Source organism: Gymnodraco acuticeps, unplaced genomic scaffold (assembly GCF_902827175.1).
Source record: "Gymnodraco acuticeps unplaced genomic scaffold, fGymAcu1.1, whole genome shotgun sequence".
Classification (NCBI taxonomy): Eukaryota; Metazoa; Chordata; class Actinopteri; order Perciformes; family Bathydraconidae; genus Gymnodraco; species Gymnodraco acuticeps.
Genome location: NW_022992351.1, coordinates 400,950 through 425,434, shown reverse-complemented (window position 1 = coordinate 425,434; position 24,485 = coordinate 400,950). Strand labels below are relative to the sequence as shown.

General features: G+C 39.9%; 4 protein-coding genes across 4 annotated transcripts; 2 read left to right on the top strand and 2 right to left on the bottom strand.

The window, feature by feature from the left end:
- Nucleotides 1–117: 117 nt before the first annotated feature.
- On the top strand, nucleotides 118–8,274 carry si:dkey-109j17.5 (zinc finger BED domain-containing protein 4). Its single transcript, XM_034208967.1, has 5 exons — nucleotides 118–614; nucleotides 858–1,103; nucleotides 1,225–1,484; nucleotides 1,656–2,247; nucleotides 6,484–8,274. The coding sequence occupies exons 1-5, from the start codon at nucleotides 465–467 to the stop codon at nucleotides 7,324–7,326; spliced, it is 2,091 nt and encodes a 696-aa protein (XP_034064858.1). The 5' UTR covers nucleotides 118–464; the 3' UTR covers nucleotides 7,327–8,274.
- A 691-nt stretch (nucleotides 8,275–8,965) lies between these two features.
- On the top strand, nucleotides 8,966–12,927 carry apobec2b (apolipoprotein B mRNA editing enzyme, catalytic polypeptide-like 2b). The gene is made up of 4 exons (XM_034208968.1): nucleotides 8,966–10,184; nucleotides 11,211–11,391; nucleotides 11,660–12,003; nucleotides 12,095–12,927. The coding sequence occupies exons 1-3, from the start codon at nucleotides 9,871–9,873 to the stop codon at nucleotides 11,999–12,001; spliced, it is 837 nt and encodes a 278-aa protein (XP_034064859.1). The 5' UTR covers nucleotides 8,966–9,870; the 3' UTR covers nucleotides 12,002–12,003; nucleotides 12,095–12,927.
- LOC117542049 (titin-like) lies at nucleotides 12,215–16,413 on the bottom strand. Its single transcript, XM_034209507.1, has 10 exons — nucleotides 16,350–16,413; nucleotides 15,900–16,190; nucleotides 14,991–15,254; nucleotides 14,722–14,836; nucleotides 14,468–14,625; nucleotides 14,276–14,377; nucleotides 13,896–13,964; nucleotides 13,653–13,712; nucleotides 13,465–13,530; nucleotides 12,215–13,194 (listed from the first exon to the last, which is right to left on the bottom strand). The coding sequence occupies exons 1-10, from the start codon at nucleotides 16,411–16,413 to the stop codon at nucleotides 13,130–13,132; spliced, it is 1,254 nt and encodes a 417-aa protein (XP_034065398.1). The 3' UTR covers nucleotides 12,215–13,129.
- LOC117541783 (carcinoembryonic antigen-related cell adhesion molecule 5) lies at nucleotides 15,903–23,133 on the bottom strand. The gene is made up of 13 exons (XM_034208966.1): nucleotides 23,017–23,133; nucleotides 22,861–22,899; nucleotides 22,156–22,218; nucleotides 21,189–21,479; nucleotides 20,836–21,102; nucleotides 20,103–20,393; nucleotides 19,750–20,016; nucleotides 19,269–19,556; nucleotides 18,501–18,761; nucleotides 17,186–17,476; nucleotides 16,760–17,032; nucleotides 16,350–16,617; nucleotides 15,903–16,190 (listed from the first exon to the last, which is right to left on the bottom strand). The coding sequence occupies exons 1-12, from the start codon at nucleotides 23,093–23,095 to the stop codon at nucleotides 16,442–16,444; spliced, it is 2,586 nt and encodes an 861-aa protein (XP_034064857.1). The 5' UTR covers nucleotides 23,096–23,133; the 3' UTR covers nucleotides 15,903–16,190; nucleotides 16,350–16,441.
- Between the last annotated feature and the right edge of the window lie 1,352 nt (nucleotides 23,134–24,485).

Here is a 24,485-nt window from a genome sequence, read left to right as displayed (position 1 = left end):
TCAGAAGTATTATAGGCTACCAGAGGATGTTCTGCCCCCTCTGGACTGGGGACAGCCGAACATTTCCGGGAACTGCCGAAAAGGAAAACGAGACTCCCGTTTAGTGTGTGTACTTCCTGGTCCAATTATAATACTGATATGCCTCCATGAAACGGCGCTCTGCCTCCCCTTCACTTGCGTCCTATAGACTGTTGGGAGCGCAGAAACAACGGATCACTGTATTATTGTTGGTGTTTCCGCAGCAGCCCGTCAGATTGTGGCCGATTTTTGACGACGCAACTCCCGCTTTGAATTACATTTCCTTTTGTCTGCGCAGCTGGCAACCTTTAATGCATGATGAGGGATAGAGAAGTAAACACACTGGCCTGTGCTCATGTTTAGAGACGATGTGAGACATTGATACCTCACGCTCAGATTGTCCTTGATCGCAAGTTGATTTTACCCAACTTGAACTGTGGGCTCCAATGGCGTCAGTTTCGAAGGTGTCTATTTTGGATTACTTTAATATTGTGTTTGAAGGTGAAAATGGCAAAATCGAGTCCAACTGCAAGGCTTGTGGTACCAGGATCCAGGCGAAACGGAGTGTCACGTCCAACTTCGTAACGCATCTCAAGGTAATAATGTTAACTATAAATATATATTTTAAATTCTCAGATTTGTATTTATTTCTGCACCGGCCGAAACAGCTGTCCTCACAGCATCTGTAATACCACACAGTGACCGCTATATAAACTCGCCTGTGTATTGCTGCTCTTTTACACTGTATCCTCCTTCACAGATATGTCAATACAGGGCAGTATGGTGAGACGTCAAATCACTGATCCACCACTGACATGCTGTTCCTCTCTCCCATTCAGCGGAAGCACCAGGCTATGTATGATGACTTTGTGAAAAGGAAGGATTTGAAGAGAGAGGGTTACTCCTCTGGTTTCCTGCACAGTTTCACCACAAATGGAGGAAATACCCGCTTCGCTCACCCCATCAGTACTCGAGTGGGAGTTGGAGGAGGAGGAGGTGTTGGAGGAATGGCAACCCTTGAGGGAGGAGTAGGAGGAGGCTCTGGGGGAGGGTTGACCAAGTTTGATAGACATGACCCACGTCAGGTGTGTGTTATTCAGCATCACTTTAGATGAAAGTAACTGAGCTACTATTTATGAAATCAAAACAAGTGGTTTTCATTTAATTTGCTATAAAAAGGGTTATTTATTTTTGTTGTCACCACAGGTTCTGATCTCTGAGGCTATAGCTAAGATGATTGTGCGTGATCTGCAGCCAGTGTCTATAGTGGAAAATCAAGGCTTCAGAGAGCTGCTTCAGCTCCTTGAGCCACGCTACACCCCCGAGCCCCAGCACTACGTCCAGAGCCAGCTCCTCCCAGCCTACGCCTACCAGGTCCAGGTAGCAACCCGCCAGGCCCTGGCCTCCGTGCACGCCCTTAGCCTCAGCCTGGATCTCTGGAGGTGCTTCACTGGAGCCACTTCAGGGTAAGGAGGTAAAATCAACAAAAAAAACACATGAATCCCGCTTCGTTTGATTACCTCACTGATGAGTCCACTTCTCTCTCTCTCTCTCTCTCTCTCTCTCTCTCTCTCTCTCTCTCTCTCTCTCTCTCTCTCTCTCTCTCTCTCTCTCTCTCTCTCTCTCTCTCTCTGTAGGTACCTTGGTGTCACCTGCCACTTCCTCACATCTGATTGGCAGATGCATTCGGCTCTCCTGGCGTGCCTTCCTCTGACTGGAAGATTCTCTGGGAATCGTGTGCTTTCAGATTTTGATGAAGTATGTCACTCTCATGGCGTGTCAGGGAGAGCATTTCGTGTGGTTGCAGATCCTTTCCTGGCAACAACAACAGTAAAGCCATGTTTTCTTCCCGGTTTCCTGCTTTCACCTGCTCCCACTACGGGGCAAGACGTAGTTGATGGAGAAGAGGAGGACAATAGTAACAATAAGGAGGAAGGGATACAGAATGGCCATGCTGATGGAGGAGAGGGGAAGGACTCGTGGGAGCAGGGTCTGGGTGTTGGTCGAGTGGACTGTTTCTCCCGCTCACTTGAGCAGTGTGTGAGAGAGGGGTTACACTCCTCTCCACAGATCACCTCCACACTGGCAAAGGCTGCCTGTTTCTACAACTACATTACCTCGGCGGTCCCTCCTGAGAAGCTGAGCCAGGTGTTTGATGGTCCTGGGCTGAGCATGGGGGGGCCGGGAACTCCCCCTCATGCAGCAAGAGACTGGGCTGCTCAACTCAAGGTATTAATAGTATACAAGCAGCCCTTTACCTTCACTCCCCCTACTAAGCATTTATAGTATATCACTTAATACCTTCTTACACCATGATGTTATTATAAACACACTTTTAAGTTTGTGTAAATGCATGTGAATCATTTCATAATCAAATGTTTTACAGCTATATATTCTTGTATTTTCAATCACCAGTTGCAACATTAATTAAAGGTCTTAAGTGAGGAGTTGTAGAAACAAAAACATTAAATAACATTTCAAAAGGTCCCAATACCGGCTTTCAACTACACTCTAAAAACAAATGCCTTAGCTCAACAAAGAAAATCAACACAACAGTTTGCATCGATGTTTATTGAGTTAAGACAACTTCTAATGAAATTGTCTTAAAGCAACAAAGTTATTTGAGTCAGGGGAGAAGGCTTTTCCTCTACAATCAGAGGTGTTTTTAATTACCACTTACTTAATAATTGGTAGCATAAACACAGGTTTTGAAGTTGATTACACCAAAAATTAAGTTGTTCCGACTAGTTTTACCGCATGATTTAAAAGGAATTTTAAGTTGTATGTACTTAATTACCCTCATTGTGAACACACGTTTTTAAGTTGACAACCATTTATAAATTAAGTTGCTCCAAATATATTGTATTCAATAGTTTTTTTTCTTAGCTTTTTCATGTTTTTACCTTTAAAGAAAGAAATTAATTGATTCCACAACAAAAATATTAGGCAATTCACTTTTTATTTTGAACTGCAGTTGTTTATTTCAACACATGATGTTTCAATCAGGAGAGAATTCATTTTGTTTGAACATTTATTGACACATGCCATATGATAAGGTGCATGAACACCTGCAATCACAGCTGACTGCAGGAGAGAGGAGAACCATTTTATAGTTTCAAATCAAATCAAATCAAGTTTTATTTATATAGCACATTTATAAACGATTTTTGGTCGAGACAAAGTGCTGTACATATAATAAAATTAGCCTACAGTAGAGACACTTTACAGCAAATACAACAACACAGATTGTTCAGATTATCAGTATGAGAAATACGACACCCTCTATCCTTAGACCCTCACATCGTACAAGGAAAAACTTCCAGAGAAAACCCACAGTTTAAGGGGAAAAAATGGGAGAAACCTCAGGGAGAGCAACAGAGGAGGGATCCCTCTCCCAGGACGGACAGACGTGCAATAGATGCCGTGTGTAAATTGAAAAGATAATACATTTGACAGCATATAGACCGAATGTTAGGAAATGCATGTGTCTGTAATAAGAAGATGCAATTTGACTGCAGCATGTTGATTGGCTGCTGGAGAATGAGGTGAAATGCAATAGGTTAAAGAGAACGCCTGTGATGAGCTTATTATATGCAGCTGTGGAGTGAATGTATATACACCCAGTCTTCCTGAAAGAACTTGCGCTGAGCTTCATTTAAATCTTGAAAAAAAAGATAAATAACACAAATTTAAATTGCCCCACAAATAATAAACACATTAGCCATATTACCATGGGACATGGGGACACAGCAAATACATGCTGCCATCACATCGAAGTTAGAGGCCTTTGCATATTTAAAACCAGTGCCAAATGTGTAAAATCTGTAAAGTTTTTGTAAAACTACAGAAACAAACTTTCAATGGCCACCAATCAGATCACACACATCCATTTTACAAAAGATGTAACAAAGATGTTTGCACTGCCGACAGTCATTATTTCAAACAGTATGAACACATTTAACGCAGAATGCTTGCTCATTCATTTGTTTCCCTCGACCACGATGGTTGCCATCGTATGGTCAGACCCTGGGGTGGACCGGTCACTGATGAAGGCGATATTCATGTCCTTTTGAAGCACATTAAATAATAGGTTAGTGCATCAGAGATAATGAATTAGGTAACTGCATACTTTTTAAACTGCCACTCTTAGCGAATTCAGAGCCATTATTACCAGCTGCTAAAGCAACGCTGGTATTGCTTTTACCTATTGAGTCTGCATGTGTGTGTCGTCATGGCAATGTGGTCCTGAAGACACACAGAGGTGGTTTTGAGTACTTTGCCTAGTGTTTAAATGCATGTGGACAGATTTTGTCAATCACAACCGTGCAAGTTTTACCTTCTCATCTTTTTTTGCAGGTACAATATGTGAACTGGTTAAGTGAAGAGCAGAAGCCACTTTTCAAATGTTACACAATCCTTTTCCCATGCTATTGCTGTCAACACCTATCCATGCTGAACGTTGCTAAGATATTATTGATTGGGGTGTGGCCAAAAGTGCAATATGCTTCAAAATGTAGCTGACAGAGAGCAGTGCTTTTGTCCTGTGTCACTGTGCCCATGGATTTTATTTTATTTCAAGATTTTTAATTAGGTCGCTAAACTCCTTGAAAAGGTCCTCTTCCTTTTCTCCAAAGTACACGACAAGGCGGCGGATGGCTATAGTTCTCTGCGTACTTCAATTGTATTGTGCTATTTTTGAAAAAGGAAAAAAAGAGAAATGACCTAAATGAATATATTCTGAATGGGTGACTGCCAACAACTTGCATTTCACTGACAACTCTAAATAAGGATCCTACCTCAAGAAGCATCCTTGATCTGCTTCACGAGATTCATTTTTAATAAAAAGAGATATCACAATAGTAACCAAAGTATTTTTACTCTCACAGTAGCCTCTACTACTTTGTATCCTCTCACAGAACTATTCACAGTTCAAAGGCTGCTAATTTTGGTCAAACAGCAATTTGCCATACAGTGCAACTACAAGGCTATCTACTGTATGTGAATGACAAAAGATGACACTCACCTTAAAATGTCCTTTGTATATTTCTATTTGTCTTAACTGTGGGAACTTGTCCAGGCATGTTATGTGGGAGTGGACTTGAAATCCTTAACTCAAGGTGTAGAACAATTAAGTTATCATACTTACTACAACTTGAATTTAGTTTTGAGTCAATTAACGCAGAAATCAGAGTTCAAATTACACACAATATTAAGTTGATGTAATTACCAACATTATTACGTCAACACAACTTATAAATTAATGTTTGCAACTTAAAATGTTTATCTAAATCAATTAACTCACATTTTTATCTTGCAACCATGCATTTCATTAAGTGGAGGTGAAAGGTCGCCTGAATTCGTTTTTAGAGTGTACATAATAGTGTGTTAAAAGCCAGATTTAAGCAGTAATATACTGCTTAAAAATGCTTGATAGGGAGGTTAATATTAAAGGTCCCATGTCATGGCCATTTCTACTGATCATAATTCCATTGTTGAGGTCTACTAGAATAGATTTGCATTGTTCAATGTTCCAAACTCACATTGGTTTCTCATACAGCATCTCTGTATAGTATGTGTATTCACTCTCTGTCCTAAACGCCTAGTTGGAGCTCCTGCCCCCCCCTCCCTGTGAGCCCACTGTGCTCTGATTGGTCAACTCGCCCACTCTGTTCTGATGAGTCCACCACCGTTACAGTGGAACATCAGTGATTATGTGTTACAATGGCGTTAGCAACCAGAAAATGACACCAGTAATGACAAACAGATGAGAATGCTGCGTGGGGTCTGGGTGCCGTGTTGGCGGGACGTTGCGGGGCTCGCTGCTGCGCACAGTGTGAGCTGGATTACTGGAGCTGTTTCCTGGTTGCTGCGTGGGGTCTGCGAGACAGCGAGACACCGCGAAACTCACCTGAACTCAGCCTGTGAGTTTGTGTCTGTGCTCAGGCTGAGTTCAGGCTGAGTTTCGCGGTGTCTCGCTGTCTCAGGCTGAGAAATTCACTGAGCCGCAGCTGAGAAAAGATAAGGCTGAGTGCGTGTGTGTGTGTGTTACCGTTACGTCACTATGCCCGTTTACGGCACTTTACTCAGGAAGAAAACAATGGAAAAAGAGAAATCTCCAACGAGGCGTCCTGGGGCAGCATAGACAGGTCTTTTCTGTGTTAGAGTTTTACTCGCTACAGGGTGTACTTTGAGGGTTTGTGACTCTGCAGACCGTTTGCATGCATGGAAACCTTCATAACACACAAGGGGACGGGTAATAACTGGAAAAGCATGACATGGGACCTTTAAGTGTTACCAGAAAGCAGTATGATCCATTATAACACTAAAGTCCTGATTATGAAGATGTTTAAGCTGTTAATATTTCGATACTGATAAATGCTTTTCTGTAATGACAAAATAAAGAGTGTGTGTGACCATAGTTTTAACCGTATAGTTTATAAAAAAATGTATTTCTGTTTGATGCAGGTGCTTCGGCGGCTGCTGGACTCCATGGAGTTCCTGGAGGAGGTGAGCGGTCCAGAGGAGCTGGTGCCAGGGGTTTCAGAGAGAGTGCTGCTGAGGGAGCTCACTGACACTTTGGAGCCCTTCACTGAGGCCTGGGACATGGTGCAAGGGGACAGGCAGGCAGACAGAATGACAGACAGACATGTGTCCATCAGTCTGGCCTTGCCGTGTGTTCTGGGCCTTCGTAAGCATCTCTCTGAGACGTCGACCCCACACTGCCCCTCTCTCCTGCTGGGCCTCAGCCAGTCTGTAGAGCGCCGGCTGGCCCCTGTCCTGGAGGACCCTCTCTACATCACTGCCACTACTCTGGACCCCCAGTTCAAGCTCACTTGGAGCAGCAACCCCGACTGGCACAGACAAGTCCTCATAGAGGAGTTGTCCAAACATTCAACAGCCTCAAGCCCCATAGAACCCAACACAGTCCTACATCCTCAATCCCAGACCCCTCCTACCCCAGCTCCATCGCCGGCCTCCTCGCTTTCCCGGCCCTGTAAGCTGTTCTCTTTCATCAAGCAGAGACCCACAATGCAGGCCAAGAGCCTGGAGCAGGAGCTGGCCGTCTACCTACGAGAGGAACCCACAGATGAGGAGGCTTTGCATTACTGGCGGCGTAAAGCTATTGACTTTCCTCTGCTTGCCAACGTGGCCAAGAGGGCGTTAACCATACCTGCTTGTGGCACTGTAGTCGAAAGTATTTTCACTTCTGCTGGGCGCTGTCTGCGGCCAGAGACGGGCCGCGTTTTACCAAAGAACCTGGAGACACTCATCTACCTCAAAGCGAACTACAGATTATTATGGACTTAAAGCTCTGAGTCCAGCATTTCTTTAACCTAAATAGCAACCTTGAGGTGTTATACCTGCAGTTAAGTTTCTTCTTGGATACTAACCATTGGTTCTCTGTGAGTGAACTGAGCTAGCGACATAACATAGTCATCATACTACACATCATTTGACGTGAGATGAAATAATTACCTATCATTTCACGGCTGAGGCTCAGTTTTCCTTCTTTTCCAGACTGGACTAAGTGTGGATCATTGTCTGTTCAGCACATAGTCAGCATACAGACTACCATACCACATTCTGGGCAGAGGGGACTAGAAGCAGATCAATACTAAACCATTTACTTTGAAATGATTTTGCCTGGTCTGGATCTTCAGACATCCGCAAGACCACAAAGACTCTACTTTCCCATTCGCATACAAAGCTTGTGTTTTTGACATACCAACGATACCCAAATATAAATGATTGCATACCGTAGCTTCTTTTTTCACTAATTAATTTAGAGTAGTTCTTGAAGGAAGATTGCCAAACAATATATCAATGCACCATCCACTTATTTGTTTCTCTCTCTTTATGTATGCCTCGTCACTGGGACATAATAAACAGGTTTTGATTCCTAACGTAGTGTGTATGCATTTTGCAGATGTGAGTGCACCCATACATGTGCGTCACACAGCTAATATTTTCACCCTAATTCATTTGTATTTCCCTTTGCAAGTCCTTTCTAACTTGTTGTGTGCTTTGTTATAGTAGAGGCCAATTCCATTTCATTTTCTTTATCTGCACTTTTTGCTATGTCCAATTCTACATTGCAACTTTCAGGAATAGTAATTGGTTTGACCCGGCATCTGCCCTAGAGAACTAGCAGAGGATGAGTGCACGTGGCACAACAGTGGCTGTTGCTTTGTCTGACCTAACTCATATATCTTGATACCACTTTGCAGGGCACCGCTTTAAAGGAGAAAGTGTTAACGCTGTAGTGTGTGTTTGCTTTCATTCAGGGCAATGTTATCTTTGTCTAGGCCAGTGGGGAGGCAGGGTAATGGAAGTAATTCCATTACAGTTAATTTTGAGGCAGTCAGCAGTCACATCCTACCATGTCCTCTCCTCATAGCCAGCCCTGCTCACAAAGCCTTCTTACTAATGTACTTTGATGGCAGGAAATGATATGTAGCTACTGTTCTCTTGTCTAATGCTACAACAGACGGCATACATTACTTCACTAAACCGTTTTTTATGTGATAAATAATGAACAATGGCATCAACCAATCTGAAGATGATGGCTGTGAAGGAATTGCAATGGATATTTTAAGGACTGTCAAAAGGATTACATCTCTTTTCAACAAAAAGCAAAACAGCTTGAAAACCACTCCAGAGGAAGTATGTTACTCTGGGTGAGATAATTCGATTTCCATCATAGATCATAATAATCAAAGACTGCTGTTTCCTTAATGATTATCACCGCAGGATGCCTCTGTGGATTTACATGTTTTGCTAGATATCTGTGAATCTGTCTGCGGGTTCAGCTCTGAACAGTGTTTTTGTTCATCCCCAGGGGTGTGTTGTTGTTTGTGAGTGTGTGTGTGTGTGTGTGTGTGTGTGTGTGTGTGTGTGTGTGCGTGTGTATGTATGTGTGTGTGTGTGTGTATGTATGTGTGTGTGTGGAGCAGCTTGAAGTCCCCCCTGTGACAGCTCATCCATTAGAGTTGGTGGAGCAGGCTGGGCTTCGGTCCTATTGGTAATTGCCTCTGAAATGAATTACTTGGCAGAGAGTGAGAATGAGGGAGGAAATGAAATTGTAATTGAACTGCCCCTTCCCTCCCTCCCACCAGCTCCCTTATGCCTCAAGTTATTACATCTGCAGTGCAGAGAGTCATTTTATGTCTGCACATACACATTTAGACTGACACCAAAATACACACACTATAGAGCAATGTTTTCCCTCCCCCATAAAATGGCCCCAGCAGAGGACCATATTGATGCTGGGTGATTTCATAGATTGAGTGTTTATTGGCACAGGGTAACACTGCAGGGAAATATTCTCTTAGATTGGTGTTTGTGTGTTTGTCTTGTACCGCACTGCCCTTTATCCAGGGCGCCCGCTCCCTGACCTTTGTGTATTGCTAAGGTCTACGCTATGCAGGCCGATGAATTTGGCACAAACAAAAGTATCAAGAGACCCCTGGTTACCTTATACACACAGACACGTACAGCCAAACATCGGTATAAATAACCTGCCTGCTGCTGGCCTGTTGACAGTCAAAGCCTGATGGATTAAAGAGCTGCCGCTAGTTTTGTTTAAAGTTTTTATATTTATACACAGAATATGGTAGTTTCCTTTCTTAGATTGGCAGCTGTATTACATTTGCTAAGACAGTCCAGTCTATTAAGAGGGGGAGTGGGTCAACTTATCCCTGCCACGGCCTGACACATGTTGTGAATCTAACCACACAATAGGATCTATTTCTGTAAATGCACTAGGGTTATCTCAGTACTTACCCTGAGCTATTTCTCGTTCCATGTCCCTCCCTCTCTTTATCTAACACTCTAACCCACTTGCTCAAAATCATGGCGGACAGTAACAGCCGGGTCACTGTTAAGAGGAAAGAGAAGAAGGTAGAAAACAAAGCCAAGGATGAGAAGGACAAAGAAAAGGAGAAGGGGAAGGGCAAGGAGAAAGTGGTGAAAAAGCCGGACAAACCTGTGAAAACTGTGAAAACTGTGAAAAAGGAAGAGACGACTCCTGAGCAGCCCAAGGCGGAGGAAGAGAAGACGAATGGGGAAAGTGAAGGTGCAAAGGGAGCTCAGCCTGAGGCAAACGTCAGTGAAGAAAATGGAGAGTATCAGCCCATAGAACTGCCACCATTTGAGATTGTCACAGGGTGAGTCAAATCAACACAACCAGAGTTCAGAGTCAGTCTGACATGTTTACACAACTGTTATTCTCTTTAACACATCCACGTGTTTTATGTGTAGTAGTTTTGATGTTTTTTTGTAAGGCATATTGTATCAAATGTATGTTCTATTGTTGATTTCAATGAGGAAGGAAAATAATGACTTGCACATACCATCCTCTAACCCAGCACAAGAATAGCGATGAGTCACAGCAGACACAAGCAGGCCCTTGATATATCATCCGCCTAGCATCTGTTCCACTCTCTGTCCTTTGAGTGTTTGATATAAGAGATCTATCTGTGAAACCAATGCGGCTATTCATAAACAACAGAACAATAGATTAATAAAGAAAGAAAGTAGGGGTAATTTGATGTTCTGCTGAATCATGCACATCTTCAGGTCATGGGAGGATGTGATAGCCAAAACATATTTATAGAAAGATCAGTTTACTCAGCGGTAGCCTCATAAATATTCAAATCACTGTGTCACCATTTCATGGACTACCATCACTCTTTTTGTGGCTTGGATTGCTGACAAATTCAACGCAAAATTAGAGACTCATGCTCTGCTTTAGGAGATTAAGTGAATGCCAGTTACACAGTCATGCACCACAATTAAAGGTGACGGATAACTTTGAAAGCTCTGCTGATATATACAACGTGCTATTTTCTTTTGACTCATTCAATATTCATGCCCTAAAAAGCCCCAATAATCAGAATCAGAATACCTGTATTCGTCCAACAGAGGGGAAATTGACATTGTTACAGCAGAAGTGAAGAGCCAAAAATAGCAAAATATGAATTAAGAGGCATTTATACAAATATTAAAGATAAAAATTGAATTGACACATATTACAATTTACAAAAATACACATCCAGGTGGACAACAACAAGTACCAGTAACAGTATTTATAATTAAAAAAGAAAAACGAGTAAAAGTAGTGTGCGTGTGCTGTTTTTTGTGAATTGTTTGGTTTGGTATTCTCTGTAAAGAAAACTGTTCCTCTCCACCAGGGAACAGATGAGCCCCTTCTACTTCAAGTTTCAGTTCAGGAACGTTGAATACTCCTCTGGGAGGAACAAGACCCTGCTGTGTTTCAGAGTGGATACACCAGGAGGCAGCACAGAGCCTCTGAGAGGTTATATGGAGGATGAACATGCCACAGCTCATGCTGAAGAGGCCTTCTTTCAACAGGTAATGATGCTCTTGTGTTGCTGTAGTATCATAAAACACAGTTGGAACCCCCTGGGATATTTGATTATAATCTTACATTTGGAAACATTTACTCCTGTAAATCACCTATTATGCAAAATCCACTTTTTCACGTCTTTTACACATTAACATGTGACATGTTTTGTATATATCTGAGATCTATAATATACTGATGAAAAGCAGTATAATAGGGGATCTTTAATGTTTTTTGTCCTTGCTTTTCAAAATCGTCAACCTTTTTTCTTTTCAGGTGCTCCCTGACCCTTCCCAAGAGTATGATGTCACATGGTATGTATCATCCAGTCCTTGTGTGGCTTGTACAGCTAAATTGGCCATCGTACTCCAGCAACGTAAGAAAGTCCATCTCAGCATGTTCATCTCCCGTCTCTTTGAGTGGGAAGAGCCGGAAATAGTGGAAGGGCTCCGAGCTCTGGCTAGTACCGGCTGCAAACTGAGGATGATGAAGCCGTCTGACTTTGTACATCTCTGGGAAACGTATGTGGAGAAGGAGGAAGAGATCTTTGAACCCTGGGAGGACTGTCAGGAGAACTATGAATATTATGTGGAGAAACTGGCCGATATCCTCAAGTAGATGTGAGTCAGTAGGTATCTTGTATGCCCATTTGCTGCTTTTGAGTAAAATAATATCCTTAATGATTTATTTCCCTTGTGTCTTTCATTACAGGTGCACATGATGACATCACCACTGAGTCACACTTGGACTTGATTTGCTAAACCCACACTGGTTGAATGTGTTTTTTTTGCAGTTATATCAGATGTTTTTGTTTGAGAAAACACTCATTGCGACATTTTGTATTTTTTATTTAGATTATTACATAGGAAGACACAATTGCTTGTATGACATTGTTATTGAACACTTTAGATAAAAATAAGAAAAAAATAACACTCATTGCTGAAAGCTTTGGAGAAGACTAATTTACGATGCATACATTCACGACTAACCGATGTGTTCACACAAAGACAGACAATTATTTATGTCAGAAATATAAATCTACCTTTAATGTATCAATACATATGAAGTCATAGTATAGTATGCAGTCTATTTTTAATACAAAGTTACATTATGCCTATGACATCCACGTTAGAAAGATCTTTAATGATTTATTTAAGTTCTCATTGAAACCAACTACATAAAGCTGTGTGTGCTGCAGAAATAATAATACAATAATTTAAATAGGCAAACAAATTGGGTTTTACTATAAGTTCATAGAGTATGTCTCATCTGAAGCAATTTGCACACATTTTCCTTTACAAAGACCAATTTATGAGAAAAGATTTGTCTGACATGTCTATTATGCATCTGGCCACAGGTGTTAGCTCTAAGAATTGAAAACGTACTTAATTCTCCTTCAGTTAACACATATTTACAGTGAATTGAATAATTGTCAGCAGTTAAACATACACATTATGATTGATGCTTATAACATAAATAATACATTTCTTTTTGTATTCCCTTTAACAGTTTAATGATGTGAAATAAAATATGTACAATTCTAATGGTATTGTGCAACCAAACAATTTTCTGTGTAGAAAAAATGTGTACACATCTCTATGGCAATGCCAGCCAATATATTGATCCGTGATTCATTATTGTGCTGAAGGACCCCCACCCATCGGCCAGATAGGTGGGTGTCAGGTTGTGGAGGGCTTTGTATGTGAGCAGGAGGTTTCTGTACTCAATCCGGTGTTGTATGTTGAGTTATTGTTTAAAGGAAACCAGCCCGCCATTGTTTTCTGTTGTACCGCTGCTCTCAATCGTGACGGCTAGAAAGACATGAAGGTATGAGGACATTTTAGTTATAAAGAAAGAAGGTTAATGATCATCAGAATCAAGTTTATTGCCAGGTACGTTTACACATACAAGGAATTTGCTTTGGTATCTGGTGGTGCGAACATAAACAATAAAAAAAAAAGAAGTTGCAAAAGTAAGTAATAAAAAAACAAAAACATATATATATATATAAGGATAATAAAAAACAAGTATCAGAGGGATAATATTTAAATCAGAAAAGTGTAATTTGGAAACTTCCTTACCTTGATCCTCGTGTGAGGTTATTGGTAATGGTGTCTCACTGCAGACTGTTCCATTCTCTTCCCCTTCTGCAAGTCAGATTGTTTAAAAATAAATAAAACACATAATATGTCAATTAGGGATAAAAATCTAGAGAATTTTCAAAACACTTGCACAGTAATACAGCTTAACTCATCTGTAGTTTTCTTACCCTTAGGTGAAGAATTCAGTTCCGCATCAGTGATGTATTGAACCATTGGACAGGGTGCATCTGCAGTAGGGAGGAAGGAACTTTGAAAATAACAAAGGCTAAAGGCAAACCTTGATAGTCAGATTCTAACTTGAAACTGTCGGAAGGCAGTTTCACAAATAAATCCCTGGTGGGGCTCTGTCTGTAGCAAATGCAGGAACCGCAACCAAAATCACAAACCCACGAGAGATGCTGCCAACATACCGTCACGCTCCTTAAGCTGAGCCATGGTGAGAAACAGCTCTGTTTCTTCTGGCTTATCGTCACCATCATCTACGTGGTAAAAACAAAAATAGATCACCTTCTTGTGACTAATGTTTGTTCATTTGAGATGACATGAAGCGGTCACATTTATACTTGCAATAACACTCAGCAGAAACAAGATGCAAAAACAACCTTTACATGAATTCCTTTTTAGTCTGTTTTGGGTCTCAATGATCTCCCGAGGGAAATATCTGACTCTTTAACTGGTAATTGCAAATATAAATTCAACGTGTTACTATGATAATATTGAATAAGGCTTTTTAATTATTTCGATTTTGACAATCCATGCACCTAAAGAGTTTTCAAAACTAAATCAAAACCTGGTTTCCGGAATACTCTGAGGACAATGCATCCAAGGAGGACAGCGATGATGCCAAAGAAGATAAGGCCAGAGATGGAGAGAAGCACCCTCCTCTTCAAAACTGCAGATAAAACATGTAAAACAGAATGAAAGGGGGACAGAACATTTGCAAAGTAAAAATTACATTTATTCCGACCTCAGTTATACTCACGTAGGTTCTTGGTTGTGAAAGATTCACTGAATTTTGAATAAGATGGTCTACCACTGCGAATTCCCTGGCAGGTGTACAGGCTCTGCTCAGTGTTATTCTGGGGTGTGACTGTGTGCTTCTCAGAGATCAGATGATTGATTTGACGTCCCTCTTTGAACCTGTGAGAAGGTGCGAATCCACAACATACACGTGAATGACTTTCGTAAACATTCCTCCAAAGCATTACTGTAACTAGTTATTTGTATATCTAGTACCATGTGTAGTTCCATAGGTCCTGGCTTTTTGGCATCTCACATTGGAGCACCAAGCTGTCAGTGGAGAAGACTTCCGACCAGCCAGTTAACAGGATTATATTAGCCTTTGGGCGCTCTGTAGAAATACAATCAAAACTGTTCTGAACTAATTTCATACATTCAAAGAAATGTTAGAAGGAAGCCTGTGACCTAAGATTTTCATTGTCATAAATACACTGTAGCTATGCACACATGACAATAAAAGCCTTGAAACTTGAACATAAACGTACCCTTAACCTCAAGTCCCACAGCCTGGCTCCGGTCTGAGCGGAAGGCTGTATTTGTTCCTCTTTTAACTTGGCATTGATATGATGTGTTTGTTGTCACAACAGAGCTTATGGTGTGATTGTATTCAGAGAGAGGATGGTTATCTTTGTGCCACAGGTACTCCCATCCAGAAGACACATTAACGTGACAGCTAAAGGTGACTGCATCTCCGGTATGCATCACATTGTGTTTGGGATTCTGCATCAGTGTGACTCTGGGTTTTGTATCTGTGAAAAAAATGTGAAAGAAGGCCAAAGTATAATGTGTGGACATTTTTGAAGAAAAAAAGTCACAGGATAGTAAGTTAAAAAAAGGTCATAGGATATGAAGTTATAATGTGGACATATAGTATGTCCACAAAATATGAAAAACAGGCATGGTGTATGTCGATAAAAAAAAAGTCATACTAAGTTTGTTGAAAAAGAGGTTTTTAGTATAGTATGTCAAAAAGATTGTTAAGAAATCATAGTATGTCGAACAAAGAAAAAAAGTCATAGTATTGTATCTTGAAAAAAGGTCATATATAGTATGTCGAAAATTTTGAAAATGTAATATAAAGACTAATATAGTATTTTGAAATAAAGTCCTAATATAGTATGTTGTAAAAAAAAGAATTAAAAAAATAGTGTTTAGTATGTCGAAAAAAGTCACAGTAAAGTAAATCGGAAAATACTGTAGGTCATAGTAAAGTAAGTCAAAAAAAAATAACAATAAGTCTTAGTAAAGTATGTCGAAAAACATTTGAAAAAAGGTCATAGTATAATATTGCTTGAAATGGTAATATTAATGTATGTTGAAAAAACATGTAAATCGAAATTTAAAAAACAAATCTGTTAAAGTACTGTATCAAAAAATTAAAAATAAATTCTCACCATAAACCTCCAGTGTTGTCTCAGAGCTGGAGTTGCTGCTGACCGAGCGGCTCTTGAGTTGTGCCGAGCAGCTGTACTGTCCACGCTGAGAGGCTGAAGCAGAACTGATGGAGAGAGTAGCTGCATCGGAGCCAAAAGACAGAACTTCATCTTTCTTGACCAGCTGTCCGTCTCTGAACCATGTGTATGTCCAGTCAGAGGAGCCGTCCATCCCACAGCTCAACTTCACACCTTCAGTGGGGAATACATCCAGCCACGGTGTGATCTGCTTCAAAGATGGAACAGGGATTTCTGGAGAAAAACGGACGTATTAGGCGAATATCCTTACATTTACCCTCTTTCTATTTTGTTCAAGTGAGTTTTACCGTAACATTTTATAACATGAAATCGATTTAAAAAACAGACAAAGGCAACATTTTTCCTCTACAAAAGTAATTTTCTTTGGCTTACCAGACACGCGTAAGGACCTTCTTTCACTGTGCTGTGTATTATACGTCTTGTCTCTTGTGGCCATGCAACTATAATTCCCACTGTTCGACAAATTAGGCATCATTGATGCTGAAAGTACGGTTGTTGATTGGGAGTGGTGTTCCATCTTTGAGCCAGTGATACACCCAGCCAGACGAGGCTTCAACTGTACATTCGAAGGACACAGATTCTCCAGTGTACACCTTGTCAACATCTGGCTGTTGAGTCATCGATGGCTTAGGCTTGTTCTCTGAAAACACAAAGAAGAAATAATTACAGTAAACATCTAATAAAACATCTGACTAGCCAGGAGCGACCACTGCAGAAACACAACTGGAAAATTCTTCCAACACCTGAAACAAAAGTATAAATATTTTGAGAATAAGTCATACCTTCAACTTCAAGGCCAATAGCCTCACTGAAGATGGTGAAATAGTTTTGGCCACTGCCCCTCTTTGCTTCACATTTATAGGATCCCAAATGTGTTATGTCAACAGAGCTGATTGGATACTTGTTTCCAGATGCATTAAGGGGTTTCCTATCTTGGTAAAACAGGTACTGCCATCCAGTGGAGACATTAATGTGACAGCTAAAGGAGACTGACTCTCCGGGGAACATCACGTTGTACTCTGGATCCTGCTGCAGTAGGACTGTGGGTTTCTCATCTGAGGGTCAGAAAACATGCCATTGCCATCAGTATGGAGTTATTTATCCCACCCCAAACACATCACATGTCTAATGTGTAATTGTATCTAAAATGAAGAAAAATGAATTGTGCTATAATACCCCCACATCCCAATTATAACAAAAACCCTTACCATATACTGTGAGATTAAGTGTAGAACTAAAGCGGCTGCTGACAGACCTTTGGCCCAGCTGTCCCTCGCAGGTATAATGTCCCGTGTGTGCAGCTGAAGCCGAGCTGATGGAAAGGGTTGCTCCTTTCGAGTCAAAAGATGCAAACGTGTCAGCTTGAACCTCATATCCATCTTTGGACCACTTGTAAATCCAGTCAGAGTTGTCATTCATCCCACAGCTCAACTTCACACTCTCCGTGGGGAACACATCCAGCCACGGTGTGATTAGCTTCAAAGATGGAACAGGGATTTCTAAAGAGAGAGGGAGAGACAAGAGAGGCATAAACATCTAATTGTATGTAATTACGTTTAATTTGACCATACAGTAAACCATAAGAATGTACAAGCAAAAGCCTTAAATGAGAGGTTAAGTCTTAAGCTTTATTTCAAACCTCTTAAAATCTTAAGATGTTCATAAGAGTTCCTTTTTCAATGGTGCTGGTTAGCCCTGACACTGATGATGAAGTCACACCCATGTATTACTCATGAACCACTTGTTCAGGTCATTGCACTCAGCAGATTGTGAGGTTCTGTGTGGAAAACATGCTCTCGTGGATGCATTATAATACAACAATACAGCAATTGCAGATTCCTGCTGGTTTAAAATAGATCCTCATTGAATTTGTCTCATGATACCAAATATTACCTTTAAAGACTGAAGGAAAGAAGGAAAGACCCTGTAGATCAAATATCTAATGACAGATGATCAACTCTACAATGTGGCAAGAAAACCTAAGAATCTTAGGAATGATGGTAATGTTGTCAAACCAACCACGATATTCCACAATGCACACAGTTTGGAATAAAACAACTGTAAAAAGCACTGATTAAATCAAGTATTACCAAGAAGGAAAAGGCACATATCCCATAAGTTGCTAAACGAAAAAGCCTTAAAATATAACAGAGATCAGTTGATAGTTGATGTGCTCTAAACATTGATACGTTTCAAATGCATAGGAGGCATATGTGAACTGCTAAAAGGAGTAACTCGTCTACACCCTTATTTTCTTTGTAGGTTATATTCCTCTGTTACTGTTTGTTCAGAGACACACCTCTGAACTATCCATTCTGCACCATGCTATACCACAACATCCTCTTTCAACAGAAAATACATAAAATAACGGAAGCAAGAAGCCCTTGAAATGCTGTTTTGCTTATTTGAAAAGCAGCCTGGAGGTTTTTAAGCCAGTAATGACAGCATTTCAGACATTTACACCAAACAATTGCACAACCTCTTAAACACATTGCTTTGAATAATATGACTATTTTTACCTACCAAGTACATCTTGTTGTATTTTGTCACTGAACTCTGTTTGGGTTGTATCACCTCTGTAGGCCATGCACCAGTATTTCCCCTGGTTAGAAAGACTGAGAGGGATGCTGATGGTTTCCCCGGTAGTGGTTTTGACTCCATTTCCGTACCATTGATACTCCCAGCCAGAGGACACAATAACTTTGCAGGTGAAGTTCACTGTTTCTCCAACATACATCGGGTTAAGAGTAGGACCCTTGCTCGCGGTTGGTTTTGGTGTGTTTCCTAAAACAGAAAGGAATCACAGCACATCTTATTACTGCTACACATTACCACAAAACCTGATAAATGACATTTACGCACTAACATTTGACTACAAAGAGAAGTTAGGCTACATGCTAATGTAGTTACATTAGTCATTCTCAACACGCAGACTAAAACAGGGGGGATGCAATATAAAACATCATAATACATCGATAGGGAAACAGCTAATCTTTGTTCAAATGCAACACAATCCACAAACCTGACAACTTTCAGTTAATCGCTGCTTTATGTCAAGAAATAACACCTCAGCTGTTACAGTTTTTTTGTGGATTAGTCAATCACACTTGTTTTAACAAACAAAATATAGCATGTTAGATAAGCAGGTTTCGTTACCTTTTGGGCAGAGCAGGGCTATATATTTTTAGCGTGCAGACATGACATGCATGCTGAAAAGGTTATATCGGGTGTAATATAGTTGAGGGTGTAATATAGTTTATATTAATGCTACGCAGAGGTATGAAAGCTCACCATAAACTCTCAGATCAGCCGTGTTGCTGAATTCAGAGATGACTTTCCTGAGATAAAGTTCAGCATTGCAAGAGTAGAGTCCTTGATAGGCTTGAGTGACCGAGGTGATGTTGAGAGAGGAGTCCATTGTTTCCACGTTTGGATAATCCATAGACGGAACCTCCTTTTCATTTCTGTACCAGGTGATCATCCAGTCATCGCTTTCCACTTCACAGCTAAACTCCACCGTCTCATTTTCAAACACATCCATCCAGGGACTCAGCAGCTTTAGAAACGGTTTGGGTGGGTCTGAAATTAAAGTAAAAACTTAATTCAAGTGATTTACTGCATTAGAAAGAGACAGGAACATGGAAATGTTGAGTACATCACTAGTTATTTGTTGTTATGATGATAGTAATAGTCATGTGTTTAAATTCCCATGTATGTATAAATGAATGTTTCCTTATTGTTGGTGAAGTGAGTTCAAATGTAAACAACTTACCAGAGACCTGTAGAGTTGTTGCTTCACTCACTTCTGTGAAGAATGGGCTTTCGCCTCTTTTGGCTTTGCAGTGGTACTGTCCACTTTTAGAATGATTTATGTCAACTCGAAAATTAGGATCAGAAGTTTGGATTTCTGTGTTATTATGGTACCAAAGATATCTCCACCCAGAGGACGCATCAACCTTGCATGTGAAGGTGACAGACTCTCCGGGGAACATCGTGTTAAACGTTGAACTCCGGGTCAAAGTGGGTTTGGGGGGGTTTGCTAATGAGAAAGGAAAAATAAATACAATTTAAATAATTTCTTGCCCTTTCGTCTAAATATTGGTGAAGGAATAGGATGCAACTTACGATGAACTGTGAGTTGGACTGGTGCACTAGTTTCCGTGGTAACATCTGGCCTTGTTTTGTGATGACCTTTACAGGAATAACTTCCAGAATATGTTGTTGTGGTTGCAGTGATCGTGAGCTTTGATCCCGATGCAGACACATTTGGATCTATATCTTGTAGTTTCTCTGCATTTCTGTACCAGGTGAAGGTCCAGTCAGAGCTGCCATCGACATTACAACCAAGCTCCACTTTCTCAGAAGGGAACACGTCCAACCAGGATGACAGACGCTCCACAGTCGGTACAGGAGGCTCTGGAAACGTGTTAAAATATATGATCCATTATAATCATTCTACTAGAGACACAAACCATTGCTACATAATAAAAAGTAAATACAATTGATGCCATGTTGTAAAAACAAGTTATTAAATAAGATACATTTCTTTACAGACTGCAGTTTAACGTATTTGAGACCACTTGCTTAACAATATAAGTAAAGTAGAATTGTAATTATATAACATATTATTTCAGCAGCAGTTTAGCCGTTTTTGTTTTGCAGATTTAACGGCCGGTTTCTTATAACAGACCGAGAGACCGATTGTGGTGTTCTGTCAGTTAGATGCAAACCACCACAGATGGAAAACATGACATAAGTGCTAAAACCTTTGTCAACGCCCGCGATGATTTCACAGGTGTATGTATAAATGAATGTTTCCTTATTGTTGGTGAAGTGAGTTCAAATGTAAACAACTTACCAGAGACCTGTAGAGTTGTTGCTTCACTCACTTCTGTGAAGAATGGGCTTTCGCCTCTTTTGGCTTTGCAGTGGTACTGTCCACTTTTAGAATGATTTATGTCAACTCGAAAATTAGGATCAGAAGTTTGGATTTCTGTGTTATTATGGTACCAAAGATATCTCCACCCAGAGGACGCATCAACCTTGCATGTGAAGGTGACAGACTCTCCGGGGAACATCGTGTTAAACGTTGAACTCCGGGTCAAAGTGGGTTTGGGGGGGTTTGCTAATGAGAAAGGAAAAATAAATACAATTTAAATAATTTCTTGCCCTTTCGTCTAAATATTGGTGAAGGAATATAATGAAACTTACGATAAACTGTGAGTTGGACTGGTGCACTAGTTTCCGTGGTAACATCTGGCCTTGTTTTGTGATGACCTTTACAGGAATAACTTCCAGAATATGTTGTTGTGGTTGCAGTGATCGTGAGATTTGATCCCGATGCAGACACATTTGGATCTATATCTTGTAGTTTCTCTGCATTTCTGTACCAGGTGAAGGTCCAGTCAGAGCTGCCATCGACATTACAACCAAGCTCCACTTTCTCAGAAGGGAACACGTCCAACCAGGATGACAGACGCTCCACAGTCGGTACAGGAGGCTCTGGAAACGTGTTAAAATATATGATCCATTATAATCATTCTACTAGAGATACAACCCATTGCTGGCTTATCCATCCATGAACTACATAATAAAAAGTAAATACAATTGATGCCATGTTGTAAAAACTTAAATAAAATAAAATAAAATACATTTCTTTACAGACTGCAGTTTAACGTATTTGAGACCACTTGCTTAACAATATAAGTAGAATTGTAATTATATAACATGTTATTTCAGCAGCAGTTTAGCCGTTTTTGTTTTGCAGATTTAACGGCCGGTTTCTTATAACAGACCGAGAGACCGATTGTGGTGTTCTGTCAGTTAGATGCAAACCACCACAGATGGAAAACATGACATAAGTGCTAAAACCTTTGTCAACGCCCGCGATGATTTCACAGATGTTATCTGCTGTATCACAGTTAAGAAGATTTACTGTCAAAGAAATATAGTTTCAATGTAATTTGTTTTTGTTTTTTAGCTCTGCTTTCTCATGTGTCTGTAGATATTATTATCCAAAATCAATGCAAGTAGGCCTACATATATTGATTATGTGTATTTTACAAAATGTTATGGTGACCAGTCAGGAAGTCATATCCTCATTCAATCTACAGGATGAATATGCTTACCATTTTAGATATACCTTTAGTTTAGAGCATAACTGAATTTAAAGTCTCACCGTAGGGAGTTGTGGTCTCCATTGGAATGGTCGTATCAACTTCTCTGAGAAAGGAGGAGGTGACTGCAGGATGATAGGAGAGGACAACAGAATGAAGATCAAATCAGACAGCATTTATGCTCTACTCTCTCTCTCTTACTAAATAATGAAATCAACGGAACGTTTAGGTCATAGATTAAATGCATTGGTCCTGCAAGAAACTGCCATCAAGATAGACTCTTAAACTAAATTAAATTAAAAATCATATCATTTTAACACTACCATTAACATTTTAATGTTATACTACACAAAAGAGGGGCAAGAAAAAAATAACAAGAACCCCTTAAAGTAAAATGCAAGTTATACAACATAAACTGCTATCTCAGAGTTAAAATACCACTGGGATATTTTATATATATCAGTACATACATTATCCATATCATATCATATCAAGAGCAGGACATGAGCGGGAAGACAATGTCAACTTAAAAACATACAGATCTGCAGAAAACTGAAATACAAACTTGCCCTGGCAGCTGTGTAATTGTAGGAAGTGCTAGACTTGTGACAACTAAGTACTTCATGTTCCTCATGGTAACTTTCATCGAATTTGACTTCCTGAAGATTGCTTATGTCTACTGCAGTTCAGGCAACATGAACATTTAATAACAGGTCAATTGGTTTACAGTTCAATTCAACAAAATGTTTGTTTAAACTCTTCCTTACCATCCTCAGGATCCAGAGCTGCACAAATAGCAGTGAAACCTGTAAAAACAAATTAAGATTCTTGTTCAGTGTGAATCACATTTTAAGAACATGAATATATTCTTAGTATAATTAGATAAAACACAAAAAATAAGTCTGATATTCTTAAAAACTTACATATGACACTTAAAACCTTGTACAGCCACATTTTCCACCGAGTTGCACATGTAGAGGCTGTGCTGCTGGGTTCAGTCATGTCAGTGCCGTGCAGTAAAGGAAATGCACTGCACAGAGATGGGCGTATGCGACAACTTAGTTTCTAAACTTACCTCAGGACAGCAGCTTTCCTGTCTCTGACATCCGCTTTTTTTTGGTAAAAGAAACAGGAAATGAGTGGGTCAACCACACTCAGATGTTTGTGTGCTCAATATCAATTTTAATAGCAGATTTATGCTGAAAAGGGACAAGGAGGGTTTTTCAAGAAATGAAACAAAGTTCAAGACCCATTGTGTTGACAAGATCAATTGTGTTGTATAGCCTACCAAAAAGAGTGTTTATTTGTCTAAGACAGTCAAGATTATGTAAAAATATTTATTGCAAAAGTAATATTGTTAAGAAAATAAAAATAATGGTTTAATTCAAGTCAAGATATAATCATTATTTAGTTTGGCTGCTTAGACAGAATAGAATGCTGAACTAAAACCATAGCTTCTTCTGAAGTTGCTTTTTATCTTAGTGCAGCTAAAGGGTAGATATTTTGTACCCTGTAGGTGTGATATGATTTTGGGAACATGAGAGGAAGCTACAGGTTTTTTTTCACTTCTGTAAAGCCAGCCTATTAACCGCAAACAGTGCAGAGACTTCAGCTCAAAGTCAGTTGCTAGACATGCAAATAGGATGAACGTAATGCTGAAGACCATAATATATATATATATATATATATATATATATATAACATTTGATATATATGGTATGTAAACATTTGATATATATGGTATGTAAACATTTTATATATATGGTATGTAAACATTTTAAAGTCATTTAAATGTGTTTATGATTCAGCATAAAAGTAAGTGCTGAAGTTTCAATGCGCTTTGTGGTAAAGTATAACTTCCTGTTAGGCTGAGATGTGTGTCAAGATTAAACACCTCACTTTTCCTGCCTTGTTTTGAATCACCATAAGGTGTCAGTATAACACAGAAAATGATCATCAGACACTGACCCTGTATACGGGATCTCTGGCAGAACACATTTGAAAAATGCTGAATATAAAGTTTCTTACCCTGATGTCATAATATTCAGAGTAGTTTTGAATAAATCAGCTGTCTTGCACACTTTTTTACAAATCAATATACATCTACAATAAAGCAGTAGCATTATCATAATATGCAATAACATATTTAGATTGCAATTTATTCTAATGGGAGAAGTGAAAACCACCTCTGTAGTTCTCTGACACATGGTTACACATATGTTGAGTCAAGCACACTATTAGGAGTATATAAACCCATACCTGATCTGAAAATGTTACTATATAACCGAAACCTTCATTTTCAGCTCAAACATAAAACTGCTACAGACACGAGTTTTGTGTAAAAAAATGAACAAATCTGTGGCGTGTAAAGACACCGGCAGCAAAGAATGGT

What these genes read in the sequence shown, in the direction of transcription:
- LOC117541783 (XM_034208966.1), bottom strand. Translation starts at nt 23,095, where the DNA reads ATGACTGAACCCAGCAGCACAGCCTCTACATGTGCAACTCGGTGGAAA. An exon ending in AGCTCTGGATCCTGAGGATG is followed by an intron (nt 22,219 to 22,860) that starts GTAAGGAAGAGT and finishes ATCATCCTGCAG; the next exon opens with TCACCTCCTCCTTTCTCAGA. An exon ending in AGTCCAACTCACAGTTCATC is followed by an intron (nt 20,017 to 20,102) that starts GTAAGTTGCATC and finishes CTTTCTCATTAG; the next exon opens with CAAACCCCCCCAAACCCACT.
- LOC117542049 (XM_034209507.1), bottom strand. Translation starts at nt 16,413, where the DNA reads ATGGCCACAAGAGACAAGACGTATAATACACAGCACAGTGAAAGAAGG. An exon ending in GACAACACTGGAGGTTTATG is followed by an intron (nt 15,255 to 15,899) that starts GTGAGAATTTAT and finishes TTTTTTTCACAG; the next exon opens with ATACAAAACCCAGAGTCACA. An exon ending in ACTGAATTCTTCACCTAAGG is followed by an intron (nt 13,531 to 13,652) that starts GTAAGAAAACTA and finishes TCTGACTTGCAG; the next exon opens with AAGGGGAAGAGAATGGAACA.
- apobec2b (XM_034208968.1), top strand. Translation starts at nt 9,871, where the DNA reads ATGGCGGACAGTAACAGCCGGGTCACTGTTAAGAGGAAAGAGAAGAAG. An exon ending in CCATTTGAGATTGTCACAGG is followed by an intron (nt 10,185 to 11,210) that starts GTGAGTCAAATC and finishes CCTCTCCACCAG; the next exon opens with GGAACAGATGAGCCCCTTCT. An exon ending in AAGAGGCCTTCTTTCAACAG is followed by an intron (nt 11,392 to 11,659) that starts GTAATGATGCTC and finishes TTTTCTTTTCAG; the next exon opens with GTGCTCCCTGACCCTTCCCA.
- si:dkey-109j17.5 (XM_034208967.1), top strand. Translation starts at nt 465, where the DNA reads ATGGCGTCAGTTTCGAAGGTGTCTATTTTGGATTACTTTAATATTGTG. An exon ending in ACTTCGTAACGCATCTCAAG is followed by an intron (nt 615 to 857) that starts GTAATAATGTTA and finishes TCTCCCATTCAG; the next exon opens with CGGAAGCACCAGGCTATGTA. An exon ending in TTCACTGGAGCCACTTCAGG is followed by an intron (nt 1,485 to 1,655) that starts GTAAGGAGGTAA and finishes CTCTCTCTGTAG; the next exon opens with GTACCTTGGTGTCACCTGCC.